The 17,088-nt window shown below is 35.4% G+C and overlaps 1 protein-coding gene across 1 annotated transcript; it reads right to left on the bottom strand.

Moving 5' to 3' along the window:
* Nucleotides 1-372: 372 nt before the first annotated feature.
* On the bottom strand, nt 373-16,627 carry LOC110790265 (obg-like ATPase 1). Its single transcript, XM_021995057.2, has 12 exons — nt 16,404-16,627; nt 15,853-16,020; nt 13,867-13,990; nt 11,525-11,616; nt 10,949-11,047; nt 9,482-9,595; nt 7,997-8,061; nt 4,417-4,533; nt 3,847-3,922; nt 3,293-3,385; nt 2,948-2,998; nt 373-774 (listed from the first exon to the last, which is right to left on the bottom strand). The coding sequence occupies exons 1-12, from the start codon at nt 16,488-16,490 to the stop codon at nt 676-678; spliced, it is 1,185 nt and encodes a 394-aa protein (XP_021850749.1). The 5' UTR covers nt 16,491-16,627; the 3' UTR covers nt 373-675.
* Between the last annotated feature and the right edge of the window lie 461 nt (nt 16,628-17,088).

Consider the following 17,088-nt stretch of genomic DNA (forward strand, 5'->3'; position numbering starts at 1 on the left):
TAAAACTCGAGGCACTTGGTGAATTTAAAAATGGAAAAATTGACAAGAATAATATCCACTTTCACTCATCTTCTCAAAATAATCTCAACTTTGCACTATTTCAAAATAATCCCAACTTTTGAGAAGACTTTCTCAAAATAAGCCACCTATGGTTTTGTCTTGCCTACACTAATCCACTTTAAATCTATAATATGTTAAAAATTAATAGTTCGGATTATTTTGAGAAATTTTACCCCCTAAAGTTGGGATTATTCTAAAATAATTCAAAGTTGGGATCATTTTGAAAAACTGGTGAATGTTGGGATTATTCACGTCAATTTTTCCTTTCAAAATTTTGGAGGCATTTCATGAAAAAACTATAACAGGCTGCAATTTTATCAAAATGGTTCCTTTTAGGACCAAAAAATTTCTTTAAAAATCCCAAAAGAACAAATAACAAAAAGACTCAGCTAAAAATAGCTATCAAACTACAATTTCCTGGAACTAATCCGGCTTACCTCAGTATAGGTAGTTAATTGTTCATCAAGCATACAAGAAATGTAGCATACACAAAAATAGTGCTATGAGGAATAAGTTTGTATCACAACGAAGTGATTTGGTTCATATATTCTATCTTCTCGCCCTGCAGCCAAGTGTTACAAGACAACATAAGGCTCCCCTGTAGCAACAGCAGGCTCACTTCTTTCCACCACCAGAAACGTTAAACTTGAAGAAGATTATATCGCCATCTTGAACTACGTATGTCTTACCCTCCTGTCTATACTTCCCACCAGCCTGTACAATACCAACAAATCTCAAGCGTTAAGCCAACTACAGAAAAATACAAATTATTCACATGTACACACAAGTAAGAGTTGAACTGGGATATGCATGGAGAAAGTTTTAATGCCCGACTAGATTACAACTATTGCTTGATGACAAACTCAAGCCATATTAATGAGAATAAGACTGCATTTTCGTGTTAATGACATACCACGAAGATGGCACAGAAACTTAAATATCAATTAGAAAGCTAAAGATTATAAGAACATGGTTTACATTAGATAATTCAGAAATGATAGTGGATGCACACACAAATCACACAAAAAAATTCATGCATGAAATAAATACGTAATTAGCAAATGCCAATCACCAATTTAAGTGTTATTCTGATGAGCAAACGAGTTTAAGAATTACGTTTCTACAAGAGAAAAAAAAATGTAAGACCAACACCTTCAATCTAAACTGAATTTGGATCTCATGCCACTTCCAGAAAAGTAGACCCACAGCGACTCAAAAATCCACAACGTGCAATTATTAGAATCTTCATTCCCATATATGTCATACACAAAAGTCTTAGATGGTGTGAAATTAGAACATAAAAGAAATACTCCGTACAATCATTGATGTTCTCCATTCACTATCCCAAATCAAAGGCAAAAAGAAATGACTTTAATGAATTATATTATCTTTGTTTCTTAAAGTTCTTTACACTTACTATTTTCATGGACTCCGATGCAATATTTAACCACTAGTATATCTAATTCCGTATGTGAAAAATTATAAAAAGTTGATTTTTCAAAATATATACTGAGACCAATCTAACAAGATCTTTTCGAAATAATGGTGACACTTACACATTTCACAACAACCAAGATAAATGATTGGAAAGTAAGAAATAAGTACGGGAAAAGTGGAGTGTTGTAAAAAAAGAATAATACAAAATTATGTAGAGTGGAGTGGTGTAATAAAAGAATAAAAAAAATAGGGTGAATAAAAAGTTGTGAATAAAAAGAGAATATAAAAATAGATTGGGTGGAATCTTGCAAGTAAAGTGGAAAAAAAATAGTGTGAATGAATTAAATATGGTAAGTCATCTACCAAAAATAGAATAAAGCATACTGTCCCTATTATTTGAAACACCCATTTAAGGAAACCAACCCTATTATAGGGAAAATATAATAGTGAGAATTTACGGTCAAAGTTTTCATACTTTAGACACATAGCGTAAAGAACTTTCACAAACGGAGGTAGTACTACGCAATAATGCAAGATACTTGCCCAAGTCTGGAAATTAAATTCTCAAAAGCAGAGACCATATTCTGTCAGTTATCATCATTTCCAACACCCATCATAGCAAGCACACATGTTACTGGATGATTTGTGCAAGAGAAGAAGACACTACTTACACATTTGTTTTGATATTTATATATTTAATATAAGGGGAAATAGTCATGTGAAATTTTATTAGAAACCTCTACTTTTTAATCTTTTTACAAAGAGAAAATTAAAGATACTAATGTTTTAAGTTGTGTGTGGGCATGCGTGAAACTCCAAATAGTGAAATTATTAAAAAATGGAGAAACTAACAATGATGCCCGCCCCAGACGTCCTGAATTATGATAAAGTGGTATAAATTTTGTGAAAAATCTCGTGTAACCTATTCCATTCACATGATTGATGTTGTATTCTCTCCGTTTCCTTTTGTTCTTCTCGTTTGGAATGATGGAGGAAATTAAGAAAGTTGGAATCTTGTAATGGTTGTACATAAGGGAAAGTATTAAATAAGTGAGATTTTACTTTATGAATAAAGGAAAAAGAGATAAATGAATACAGGAAGAAAGCAATGGAGATAACGAAAAAAGTGGGTGGAGAAATCAATGGGAACAAGTGGGTAGATGTGGAATAAAGGTAGGATGTGATAGGAATTTAAATTGTAGAATAAGGGTATTTTGGGGGCGGGGGGGGGGGGGGGGGGGGGGGGTGAATCGCAAGAAAAGGAAAAGATTAACAAGGGGAAGAACAAAAAGGAACGCCAATTCGGAAAACGGAAAGAACTTTCAGGAACAGAGGGAGTAAATTCTAACATATTCATGATTAAGGATGAAGCCCATTTTTGAGTTTCGAAATACACATAATACAAACTACATCCCGCAATGTATGCACAAATTTTCATCAGCATATATACCTTCACAGCCGACTCACTGCCCAGTTCCTTTAGATCCTCAAATTTCATGACCTGAAAACAATAAAAAAATAATAAAAAATTATCATTTTAATTGAAAATCCAAAATTGAATATTGGAGAAAATATGGACAAAGATTTGTTTTGTACAGGTAATATATAGCAGCACGTGGAGGAAAAAGAAGAATTTTGAATTTTTTGACATTCATTTTTCCAACAGATTTTGGGGATTGAAATATTTTTCAGCCCTCCAAAACATTAAAGATATGACCAAACATTACCCACGAGCATTTGCAGTCTTCATTATCCTCCATGTAAGTCAAACTCAAGAATTGCATAAAAAAATTACCTCAGCACAAATGAACCCTCGTTCAAAATCAGTATGGATCGTCCCTGCAGCTTGAGGAGCCTTTGATTGCCGTCTAATTTGCCAACACTTCACCTGAAATGATTTTCAAGAAAAAATATTTGGAGAAAGGGTAAATTAACTCTTTATGGGAAGAATGGAAGATACTCATCAAAATGAAACAAATGAAAATACTGTAGAATATCGGTTATGCATCTGATGTAATGAACTGAAAGGAGCAAATCATAGCACGCCTAATTTGACCCTTCATGGTCCCTTCTAAAATAGTAAAATGTGCTAACCACTTACTGCCCAAATTTTTATTTAGTGCAGTCGTGTGCAGAATCATTACTTTTTCTATGTTCTACTACTCCGTATTATTAATATTAAAAGTGACTGCTACATTGTCCCTTCTAAACTGTGCTAACCACTCACTGCCAAAAATTTTATTTCAAACACAGCACTGACATGTGAGAACTTGGACAACCCAATCCAATAAAAACAACCTGCCACCCAATCTATTACTAGTCACAAGCTGTAACATAGAAGATGGTTACCTCATCAGGGCCTGCAGTAAAGAAATAAATCAGATTAATGGCCGCGAATCCAGTCTTAATGATCTTTGGGATGGCACTGCAACATCACAAATGCAAAGATTACCACAAGATCATTCAACATGTCACTACTTACCACATACGAAGTACATTGATTTAACTTACAAAATAAATACAGCATTATTTCAATTCACATCATTTATCCAGGAAAAGAGAAATATTATTCAGAAGCAAGCTAATTAAATGCAATGTTTTAACTTTTAACCCAAAAAAGAAAATGTGGGTAACATTTTCGGACGACGTGAAAACCTTATAAGACAGAAGATCCAAACAAAAATATTTTGAACACAAAAATATACTTCATATAGTTCCAGCGATACAAGTTCCTCATCATTCAAGATGACGTCGATTTTCCCTGAACACCCCCCCCCCCTCCCCCGCAAACAGGGGACCCTAAGTTGCGCAACGCATAATATCAAATAATGGGAAGTTCTTCAATTTTCCAAGTACTGACTATGAATCTTGGTCAGCTATTTAGTTTCTTCAAAGGGGGGCTCAGAACTCTTAACTAACCTCTGCACCTTGTTTTCATCACAGTATTTGGCAGCTTCATCTTCTGGCATGTCAGTAAGATTTTTCTCAAAAATTCCACTGAACGGGATTATCGGGTCACCTCCATGTTCCTGCACCCTGATAAGAATAATAAGATTGAAAGAGATACCATTAATTAATTTAAGCAACCGTAGTACACACAAAAAACATTCAGTCATCTTAAATGTGGCTTTCACATGTTTGCACAAACACAACCAGACACCCTTGTACATAAATACTGTATGAGACTACGACACCAACCAGAACTTAATTATAGCATTGATTTCGAATTTGTATATTTTCCTGTGTCTCACAACCCGGAAGAATTCGAAATCGGGGAGGGGTCATTTTAGGATCTAGAACAAATAGTCACAATTATAGAGAAAAAAGGAACAAATTCAATCAAACAAATATCCTAAATACACATGAACAAACAGCCAACGGTACAAAATCTCCGAGCCTTAATTTCCAAGAAGATGCAAATATGTGAGTTCCTTCAAACTAGGCTAACTGCAAGAATGTAGTAAGACTAAAAAAATCCATCTCAAGCATAACTCATTTTTCTCCAGAGTGTATCAGCAAAATGTACAATAATGAAAAGAAGAATTTTTTATTAAAAAATGTAAAGAATACCCTCCCCCCCCCCCCCCCCCCCACCCCAGCGCCAAACAAAGAGACGATATCAAGCTATTCACTAAACAGCCAAAAAAACCCAGTACGTAGGAAGATAAGATCTGGTGCAGTACTGCATTGACTTGGTAGCAACTAACAACGATGTGACTGTATTGCTGAATTAACATCATACTTTCAGGGAAATTACTTTGTACTCCTCCCTTTAGAAATAGTTGCACTACTTTTACTTTCACGTTTGGCAATGCACAACATTGAAGGTCAATATCTTAAATTGTCTATTAGTAAAAAAAAATCTTGATCTTTTGAAAATAGACATTGAGACTAAATCAAGGATTAGTTTGAGATTTAATTGAGGGGTAGTGTGTATGTTTGATGATTACTAATTCAAACGGGTCTTGTTAGTCAATCAGGTCTCAGTATAAAGAGTTTAGGCTTTATGGCCGTTGTGAACTTTGCTTCATCAGTGTATTTAGCCTATTTAGGTGTAGTGGGTTTTACTTTTTTCACTGGAATGAGTTTCAGATTCATGGTAATGAGTTGTAGCTTCTTTTATATTTTGTATAAAACATGATTGAAAGTGATATTGTTTATTGCGAGTTGTGAAATGCTGGAACATAGAAGCTGGAGAAATTGGTTGTAATTCGAATTGCTATTGAACTATAGCCTGTCGTTATTTGTTTATTGTAAGCTTCTCAGCTTCACGCTTAACATCAAAATTATATCCCCTTAATTTTGAATTTGTAGCCTAAATTAGCTATCTACTATGGTACTTCGTTTCTTCGGTAGCTGTCAGTGTGTCAATTATTTGTGTTATCTATCAACGTGCGGTGTTTAACACTTAAGAAACAATGAAAATGTATGGTATCCTTATTATGTTTGCAAGTAACAGTGTGGGTCTTCCAAGATGGCAATAAATTTTGTCATGGTGTATAGATGAGTCCTCCGGTTACTCAAAAATCTCCAGCAGGGTATCGGGTATCATCCAGGCACTCAGAAGTCAGACCCCCCAGATAAGGATCATGGTGAACCTCGCAGAAGAAGATCCCATGCTGTGAGCTCTCCTCGTAGTAAAATCCCACCCCATAGAGAAAGATACCCAGCTCGACACAGAAGTACTCACACGGATAGGGGTGGTTCTCCTGTGAGGGAGAGGCCATTGGGCCACACATTAAGTCACCCAAATGAGAAAATTCGAGCTCTTTTCTACCAAGATCTCCATCACCTAGGACTAAACGTTTAAGGAAATCTGAGGCTAAAAGGGATGCTGGAAAAACCTAAGGTGTGTGATGTGCATGTGTATTTTGAATTCCTAAACCCACTTTTTTTTACCCACATCACCACCTCTAAAAATTACCAAAAATAATTGCATCATTAGTGTATCCGTAAAAGTAGAATTAAATATTGAATCTCAAGATTAATTCCTAGAAATGAAACATATTAAAAGTTTGGAACTACTCCATGATTCCGAATCTCGAACCACTACTTGAGATTCAAGAGCTGCGTAAAATAAGTCATTTTGAGATGTAGATATAAAAAAGCAGGACAGTAAAGGAGAACTCATTAAATCAGGTAATGAATTATGTCTAACTGAAGATACAACAAAATTGTTTGGGTCTTGCTCATTAGTTAATGAAAAGTTAGTCATCTTTCTTGTCCATATATATAGCTTTCACTTTTCTGATAGGTTGCTATGCTATAAAAGTTTTTCTTTATATGCGGGAGTTATTATATCATGTATTTGATGCTCTGTTTTATGTCTAAATTTATTTTGTTTTTTATTTCAGGATGAAGAATATAGAGGAGATGAACACTGGTGAGTATCTTCTTGCCAGTTATTTTGTATCCGAGTTTTAATCTAGCTTAAATTTTTTCATTCCTTTCTCCTTTGATGGTAACAATTTGTACATTACCTTGGAATTTCATATTGTTGTTAGTTTCATGATTTTTGTTGGAATTTCTTCTTCCTTGTCTTGCTTGAGCAGAGATGATGCTCGTGATATGCTAGCAAAAATGGAAGCTATTGAACAGGCATTAACAACAAAGGAAATGGTATATACGTAGCTCAGATCTTGATATATATACACTATATTTCTCTGGATGGATTATCTTCTCTGTTATTGTGGTGCAATGGGAAAAATAGAGTCAAAGTTAACATAGGAATAGTGCACAAATGCAACTATTTCTAAGCGGAGGAAGTATTATGTCGGTTCTCATTTACTTCTGTCTACCAAATGGAATTGACAATAATAGAGGGGAACTCTGTAGAGTTTTCCAATCTTAAATGACTAGAATCTTATTGTCAAGACTCCTGCAGCCATTACACTCACTTCACCCATATCCAAGTATTAATTAGAAGATTATGAATCTGCATGATTTCCTGTTATGCTAGACTAGTGTGAGCCTATGAAGGAGCTCCCTTCCAATATATTTGGTGACTTAGGCATAAGAACGTCAGAAAATCAGGAGGCGTAACAGGAATTAAAAATTTACAACGTGGTAAAAACAAATGCTGTTATCTTGGTTTGATTAATTTGCTTGCCAATGCAAAGCATTATGAAATATTCCATATTGACCCTTTAATAAAATAGAGGAATAATCCCCTTCCTCAATTTAATAGAAGTTCTTTAAGTCTGGAATAGAATAAATAAAAGATTCAAATTACTCAGTACACGCTAAGATCAACTACAACATATTCTAGCTCGCTCTGATTAAAAAAATTGAACCAATGAATTGCATCCACTTCAAATAACTAATTCAAATTCCCAATAACTATTTAAAAAACACAACAGCGTTTCAAATAACTAATCAAATTTAAAATTTTATCCTCGTTATGTGCAAAACGATATTACTTAGAATTCATAATAGTACCATTACTAAACTAGATAGGCAAAGAGAAATAAGATGCACAACACAAAACAATGCTACATACCAGGCATGAATTTTCGGGAGAAACTTGTTCTTTTTTCTTTGGTAATCTTTCTCAGTCATATTAACCTGGTCATAATTATAGTCAGCACCAAAAATCACCACAGCAGAAGTGAAAATTAAGCTTTACGAGACAGAAAGTATTGTTACATACAAGTTACCATGAACTGCTGAACAGAAATGGAAACAGAGATCAATTGTTTTCATGGAATGCCGAACACTGCATGTATTACAAAATAATTACTAAAAACTACTAATCAATTATAATAGAAAGCCATCACTCTTCTATCAGTCCACTGATACAATGGAGTGAATATGAGGGTTCACAATTCAATATCCATGTATCCCTTCCTCTGAAATCAATAATCTAGTTCATAAAGTTATCAAAATTGAGACTGCTCTCAATAACGATCTAGGTGATCAGGCTATCAGCTATCAGAATATTGGAATTGGCAAACAAATTCAGGATTTCTTAACACACATTCTGGCAACCTTATATCGGCTCTCCCACCAATGTCAACTCTCAACCCATTCCTACAAAAGAAGCTAAGGGAAATTCCCCATGGTACTCTCGAGATTTGACGAAATCTACAAAACACCCCCGTTAGGTTTGTGTTTTTAGCCCAAATGCCCTTATTAATGAAAGCAGTTCATTGTTGGCAATTTGGCATTAACTTCGTTAATTTTCCTTTATCTTTATCTCCAATACCTATTAAGTTATCTCAGGTACCTCATGTGGAGGATATTATTATAAAGAGAGAGGAACCAAAGGGGGAAGGAATGAATGATTGTTCAACTTGGGGATAGAAGGGGTCAAAAGAATTGGAGATGAAGAAGGAAGGAAACTAAATGAAGAGACTAACTTAGCAATCCGTCGGTGCTAAGGGCATTTTGGCTAAAAACTCAAATCTCAGGGTACCTCAGGTAACTCCAAAACACGGGGGTATTTGACAATTTCGTCAAACATCGATGGTACCATAGAAACTTACCCAAAAGGCTATTGTCGAATTCTTAACATGCCTAGTCCAATATAACATGCAGTCGATGCAGATAATATCAATTAATGTTCACACACAGGAATAGAAGGGGCTGGTGCAAAGCACTTTGTCATCTGCATCCGTTTATAAGGGTTCCACACCATCCATTATTATAATGTATTTTTCTTGTGGAAGGGACAGGTGCAAATAAATTCATATCCAACCCAATTGAATGTAAAACTCATCATCCTTGAGGAAGGTGGGCAATTAACCAACTAGGATAACCCTACAATACCAAGTAACACCTGTTTTAAGGTATAAATGACAAACTTTGCCAAAATTCACTCTACGAATTGAGAAAAAGTATCAACGAAAAAATGGTCCAATGCAGTGAGTTCAATCTCTTTTTTACTACCTTCTCCACCAATGAATAGAGAAAGTCTAGCTAGCTGAGTGCAGATATTTAGATCAGATAAAATCATACAATCCATGCCAAAATGAAAGACACTTACCAAATAAACAACAGGCTTTGCAGTGAGCAACTGGAAAGTATTCAGGACCTCAACATCAGCAGCTTTCCAGTCCCCTAAACGAATGTCTTTTCCCTCCGCAAGCCATGCTTTAACCTGCACAACCAATAACACAATAAATATAAGCCTGTACCTTCCATCTAAGATATAAACAGAAATGTTCTTCAGAATCTTTGTACTTCCTCCGTTTTCTTTTACTTGCACCACTTGGGTTGGGCACAAAAATTAAGAAAGGAATAAATATCAAGAATGCCCATGTGATAAAAAAAAACAGATTAGGTGAAAAGATTAGGTATTGGTAAATATAAAATATGTATGAGGGTAAAATGGGTACTTGGTGTGTGAACACACCAAAAAGCATGTGAATTCACATCATAGAAGGAAATGGTGCAAGTGTGCAACTAATATGCAGCTTTTAAAAAGGGAGATTAATGCAACTTAAAAAAACAGAGGAAGTATGAAGTGAGGTTGTGTCTGAGCCTCTGAGGTGGCTACTAAGAATGCATTTCCCACTAATATAGACACGTGTCGTTTTTAGGACCGAACCCTAATCAAAAGGAGAAGGGGGAGAGAGGGGCAAAACGAAATAGGCTCCATATGCATTTTCAAAACAAATCTACATGGGCAATTTGGACACTTTCCCTCCCGTCAAAAAAAATGGTGAGAGAAGTTTTGACGTCCATTACGACCATCTCTCGTCAAGCAAATGTTTTACAAGGAATCAATTCCAATCAATCATCTGAGAACTTATTGCAAATAACTCGTAAAAATATACTATGCTCGTTCAAAATACTCGCGACGCTTGCCTTTTCTGGTCGTTTCTAAATACTTGCAACCACTTATATTTTTGGGAAGGGACCAAACTTATTTTATTATTTCTCTTACCCCAATGGTCCCCACAAATATTTAGGAAATTGTGCAACAATAATAAATAAATGATACTCCAAACACCTCCCACACACCAATAAAAGTAAAGGACCCACTTTCTTTGTGAGATAAAATACCCCCACTCATCCACTTGCAACTTAGTTTATTCATTTCCTTCAATATTCAACTCTCCTCCTCAAACTATGTGCCCGTTCAACTGTTGCAAGTATTGTTGAACGGAGGGAGTAGCTACTTTAATACTCCCCCCGTTTTTTTTTAAATGCATCACTTTCACTTTGGCATTAATCATATACTAAGTTTAACTTGAATTTTTTACCAATATATGCAAAACGTTGTTGGATTAGTCACAATACATATTTTCATAATCTCAACTTTTTTATAATTTTTTAAAATAGAAAATTAGAGAAATTTAATAGTCAAATGATGCATTGGCAAGTGTACCGATCCAAGTGATGCATTTATAAAAACAGAGGGAGTACTCCATACTATGCACACAGTGTTACGTACTGACTAGTAACGTAAAGAAGAGACAACATAACCAAAGTCAGCAAGGACAGACACCTTTAGACAGATCTCATGCTCCAATTTCAGCTGCTTGTCATTGCTCCTCTTCATGCTTTTCTCAAGATCCTCGATTTTCCTTTCCATGAATTCAATATCCTGTCAAAAGCAGCATAAGTTGTCAGTAAAAATATAATAAATAAATCTTGTTAATTTGAATTATGAATCCCTCAATAGTTGACGACTTCACATTGAAATGCCTCCATTGACACTCTTTTGGGTTAATCCAATACTGTAGCAGTGGAAAAGACAATGAAGACAAAGACCAAAGCCCAGTTGTCGGTCTCTCTTCCTATAAGGCCTTAGCAAAGTTAACAAGAGCCACGAAGTTATAGCATTCGCATTGATGGTCCCAAGGACAGAGATAACAGAGAGATTAATGATGGGATAAGTACACAAAAACAGAGCACGATAACCGGCCATAAGAAGCAATAAGATGGGATAATAAGTGTTAGAAACAATAAGATGCCAACTACCAGAAAAGCCTTCACTTGAAGGTAAGAAACTTAAGAATCAGCTTACCAAAAGTAGAAGATGTCAGGACAACGGAAGTCAAATAAGATTGAAAAAATATACCTTCAACCTCAGTTCTTCGTGTATGGTCTCTAAGTCTCTCACGGGATCAACAGTATCATCAACGTGAATTATATCGGGATCATCAAATGCACCTAAAAACAAAATAAACCAAGATATATCAATTTTACAAGATGATTATTACATTCAACAACAGGTTCAATGCTTCTATGAATCTATAATCACCCTGCATATACCAAAAGGTCAACTGGTATAAACAGAACACAAAAAACAGAAAAACAAACAACATCCTAATCGCACTTCTAATCAGAAAAAGAAATTCCCAGATAACATCTGATGTAGGTAGGATATAACCCTAGGAAGACCACACAATCCCATATGAGAACCTACCCTGTGGCTTTATAGTGAAAACTGTGAGCATACCTCTGTAATGTCCCTATCAAACATGATAGTGCTCAAACAATACTTGTTCAGATTCTTCTGATCCTTACTACCTCCAAAGAGTACATAAATAATCGGAAGGAATAGGAGGTTGTTTGATGGATTGATCTAAGACTCACCAGTCAGCTCTTACATTAAAAAGTCGCCTAAAAATGAAAAAGATTTGTCCTTCTCGGTTTTACAGCACAAGCACAAACATACATGATATTGCCGTAAAAGATTTCTAGGTTTGAAAGTTATTATGATTTTCCGCTCATCAAGTACAAAAATCAGAAGTCACAACAATTACCCTAAACCTTCTTTGAAGTTCTATAGCCGTCTCAATCAAACTGGCAATAAGAAAGAGCAAGATGACATTTTTCAGAATCTAACAAAGGAGCTACACGAGGAAATGTCGGAGAAATCAGCCAGACACTCAGAGAGTCAGAGGTCATACAATCCAGGCAATCATGGTCCGAGAGTGGGAAAACCTCTAAGCGCAGAAACATAACCCTCTTAGTTTCTATTTACCTAAAGCAAAAACAAAATTTCAGGTGATATTACCTAACAAGGCTCCCAAGTCTGCAAGTCATCAATGGTTTTAGCTTATCCAATGCAGCAACTCAAACAAAAAGCTTAACCTTCTTTTAGGCTTTAGCCTCCTAATCAAATGAGTGATAAGGAAAGCGAAGAAGACACAAGATTATGTAGGTTCTTACTTCCTACAAAGGATCGACAAGAGACACGCCGGAGGTATCACGTATCAGCCTCCACTCATACTCTGAGGTCAGAGAAATTACGGAATGCTAGTAGGTTAAGAATCCCTAACAATCGAATTCCCCTCAGAGTCAAAGGCATTCCCCCTAAAACAGAGTCTCCATGATAAAACAAGAAACACTGAAATGGAAAAATTATTAACTGTAGAAGGTTAGGGGTAAAAAAACAAAATACAAACTGAATTGTTCTTTTAGAAAGGAAATTTTCTCTTATAAAGCCATATTGTACCCACTAAGAGACAAGATTGTTGACAAAATCTTAAGATAAATTTTCCCACAGGATCCTGTATGAAGCAACAGGTACTTCCATACCATACCGTTCATTCCTTTAAAGATCATATTACACTTGACAATTCCTAGCCCTAACTTCAAAAAGATCAACCAAAGCCAATTCCACAACAAGGTGTTTTGAGAACTGTAGGCCCATACCCAAGGCACCAAACTTTAGTCCAACAAACCAACTACTACAAACTAAGAAGATGGTTTTTGAAGTCTGATATGTACTTAAAGAGCCTTATCAAGAACCAGGTAAGGCTTTCGAGATCATGTCCAAGAGCATCGAAAGGCTATCAAAGAAAAAAGTTTCAAGCATCATAGAGTAGTTTAGAGCTAATTAATTATCGTTCAAGTTTGAAGTTTTTATCTATTATACCTCAGTGTTTGCTTGCTTGGTGCTAGGAGTGTTCATAGAATATTTTGTTACAGCTAGCAACATGTACTGGAAAAAAATGAAAACCTTAGGATTAAGATATTCAATAGGTTCAAGTATTCAACTGAATAATAGGTTCACTTAATCACGTGTTTAACCTGTCTAATTAAATGGGTCAGGCTACAGATGCAAATTTAACGCAAAACATCACCTTTTAAACCAATACCTAAAGAACGAAGCAAAAAAATTAATTTCTCTAAGTCAAACATATTTTATTCAGAGGCTCTTCAGCAGGGAACAATATCTAATCTTATATTATTAAAGTAGATACAGCAAGTACAGGGTAAAATATTACTTGTCTTTTCAATAAGGATAATAACCTGACATAGGATGATGAGAGAGAATCACAGAAGGAAAAGAAATCGACAGTTCCTCGAAAGCAACATCATATTTTCATACAGTTATTCTTGACTTCCAAATAGCATCACAATGCCTTTTTCATAGAACGGTAAAACCGTAAAAGGAGCATAACATCTTACGTAGAACATGAAAAATTCCATCCACCGCACGAATATGAGACAAGAAATTGTTTCCCAGCCCTTCTCCTTGATGGGCACCTCGAACAAGTCCAGCTATGTCATGAATTTCCAGAAAAGCTGATACCTGAACAGCACAAGAACAGGGCATATTGAAACACAAAAACAAAAACTAAAGGGAACTGTTAAGTAAAACTCCAAGCTATGCATTCTGAAATGATTGTACATGTGTGTGATAACAAACAATAACTATAGCTACATGCCAAATTCCTTCAGAAATATCTAGCTAATAAATTACTAGATATAAGAGTACAGCTTTAGTGCCAATGGCTGAACCAATATAATCCTGAGCCCTCGATTATTATTTTTGGATTAAAAGGTGAGCAGCTTTATCTAGTCATAGAAGTATACATAAAGGGGACTCTGTGATCTGTCTCCGTTACTGTTTATTTGGTTGTGAGTTTACAGCAACTTGGGGGACAAGGCAGCTAAGATGGGCTTAATGGATGGTTTTTGAGTTGGCAATGCTTACTCACATGATATAGCCATTTCTAAGCTGCCATTTTCGAACAACTTTGTTCATCCCTAGTCCCTAATCCCTATACCTCTCAACAAACTGGAAGGAAGAATAGTGATGCAGCATTTTGTATCAGTCCCTATGCCTCTCAACGTAATGGAGAGGATTACATGGGATGGGCTATATGGTAGAGGAGATGTTTCCAATGAGAATTCTGCTTCACCGCGTATTTGGAGGGCAGAGGTTCCTCCCGGTGCAGATTTCTTTGTCTGCCAGCTAAAAAGGAAAAGAAAATGGAAACAACAAAAGAACACAAAAAAAAGAATTTTAGCCTTGCCACAACCTGTAGTATAACAAATTTTACGAAGATTCTTGTGCTTTCCTAGTGGGGCTTGAGTTTTTCATGCTTTGAAACTAGTTTGGTCAAACTCAATAAGGTAAAAGTTGTTCTAGTCATGGAATTAAAACACGGCCGTTCCGTTACGTAACGGCCGTTCTGTAACGGATTTGGGATTTACCATTCCGTAAAACCCCGTTACAATCGGCGCGGCAAAAATCACATCTTTCTTCCCGCGTCGCCCGTTATTTAACGGTGACTTGCTGCGTTAAAACACTTTTTTCACGCTACACCGGTCTTTTGTACAAATTGGACAAAAATATTTTAGTAATTAGTTATGTATTTTAAAAACAAGATATTTTGTACGATCTTTTGTTCACAAAATATGTCCCTTACTCACATTATGATAGGGTTTGTTAGGTTGTGTTGAAATAATGCCTTTTAAACTTAAAAAGGTATAAACTAGCTTAAACCTATTAATATGAATTTTTCGGAAAATTCGCACCTAGTTCTATGGTTCTAGTATCTTGGAAGGAGAAGAGGATTGCAATATATGAAAGCACCTAGTTTCTTCACTGATTACAAAGTGGTCATCCTCCCCTCTATTTCGGGGTGTTTCCATTTGATTCTTCTATTAATTTATTCTACTTTTATGTATTTAATATTGTAGTCCTTATTCTTATCAGATCTTTTGTAAGAAGTCTGGCATGGACACACATTCTGAAACAAATATCATAAATTTGTACAAATAGAAAGAAAAACAAATAAACACAGAATAGATTTTCCAAGATACACCCTGGGGACCACAAAATAGTCAGCTTGACATTGGTGATACAACTTGGGAGTACACGGAATGGAAAAAAACTGACAGCTAATTTATTACCTAAATGGTAGATCATGACAAAGTATATCGATTAACTAGCACTATACCAGTAACCAGAAGCTTATTATGGTCTTGTTTTGCAAAACAAGGAGAAATTTTATAATAAAGTCCAGCCCTAAAGATGGTTCATGGTTTGGGCCAATATTGCTAAATATTATGGAAAACACAGTAAAGAAGTAAATGAGCAGTTAATCAGGTTATGACAAATATAACAGAACACAAGCAAAGGCACCAGAAACTTCATTCACAAACCTCACTCTTGGGTTTGAACAACTGTACAAGCCAATCAAATCTTTCATCGGGGATATTAACACGGGCCTCATTAGGCTCAATGGTACAAAATGGAAAGTTCTCCGCAGGAATCGACAGTTTTGTTAGCGTGTTGAAAAGAGTTGACTTGCCAACATTCGGCAGCCCAACCTGAAAATCAATAAAACCAGCAATAACATCAGCAATAAAAACCATGAAAAGATATTATACAATGCTGATATGAATACCCACATCAGCTCCACCAACTATTTTATAATATTTTTAAAATTGTGAATATTATAGAATCAATACGTTGATACAGAATTATATTATACGGAGTAACCTAACAATAAACTGTTAAGTTTTCACACAGTCAAGTTTTACCAGAATCAGAATAAGATAGCAAAACATAACATCCATAGCATAAAAACCAACAAGTTTACAATCGAAAATATTAATAAAAAGATGAGAACAATCAGCGGCAAAAAAGAAATCAATAAACTCCAATAAGAAGCATATTCATTGCATCACAACAAGAAGAAAACAAGTCTCACGATTCCAATCTTCAGGTGAGACGAAAATCGGCCGAGAATAGGTCGCTCAGCCGGAGCATCCTTCGATTTGGCAGACTTTGGAGGCATTTCCCGGTGCTGAAATGGAAAGCACAATCAGAGACAGGAGAAAACGACGGAGACTGAGAGGGTAGAGAATATTGAAATGTGTACACTGTAACACTAGGGTTTAAGTCTATTTAGGAGTGTGCCAACAGAACCACTTGGGTTCGGTTTGCTTTAGCTAAATTCAGCTTTCACTTATTTTTTTACAATTTCATTTACTAAACTTTATTTAAACTTGTTTATATTCTAAACTAGGTTAGATCCCGTGCAATGCACGGATGAGACTAAATAAATTTTTTCTCTATTCTGACTCATTTATTTAAAGTAATATTTAATGAAACAAAATTATATCAAATTTTATATATCATGGGTTGTTGGAAAATTAGATTAACATTTAGTGGTTGTACATAGCACATCCTGGTGTGAGGCCGCTTCCTTTTGGCTTAACATAGTTGTATCGAGAAATCTTAAGCAAGAGAACAACCAGTACGTGAAATCATAAAGTAAATATTAGAAAATTATATACCTCTTCGTCGATGAGGATCATGTCCAAACTATTTAAACTATTTTGTTTACGGAAGTTCACCACATCAATCAAGTGCGAACACAAACTCTTATTTTT

Source organism: Spinacia oleracea, chromosome 2, assembly GCF_020520425.1.
Source record: "Spinacia oleracea cultivar Varoflay chromosome 2, BTI_SOV_V1, whole genome shotgun sequence".
NCBI lineage: Eukaryota > Viridiplantae > Streptophyta > Magnoliopsida > Caryophyllales > Amaranthaceae > Spinacia > Spinacia oleracea.

What these genes read in the sequence shown, in the direction of transcription:
- LOC110790265 (XM_021995057.2), bottom strand. Translation starts at nt 16,490, where the DNA reads ATGCCTCCAAAGTCTGCCAAATCGAAGGATGCTCCGGCTGAGCGACCT. An exon ending in CTCCCGAAAATTCATGCCTG is followed by an intron (nt 4,534 to 7,996) that starts GTATGTAGCATT and finishes TATTCTTATCAG; the next exon opens with GGTGCAGGAACATGGAGGTG. An exon ending in GATGAAAACAAGGTGCAGAG is followed by an intron (nt 3,923 to 4,416) that starts GTTAGTTAAGAG and finishes GTGATGTTGCAG; the next exon opens with TGCCATCCCAAAGATCATTA.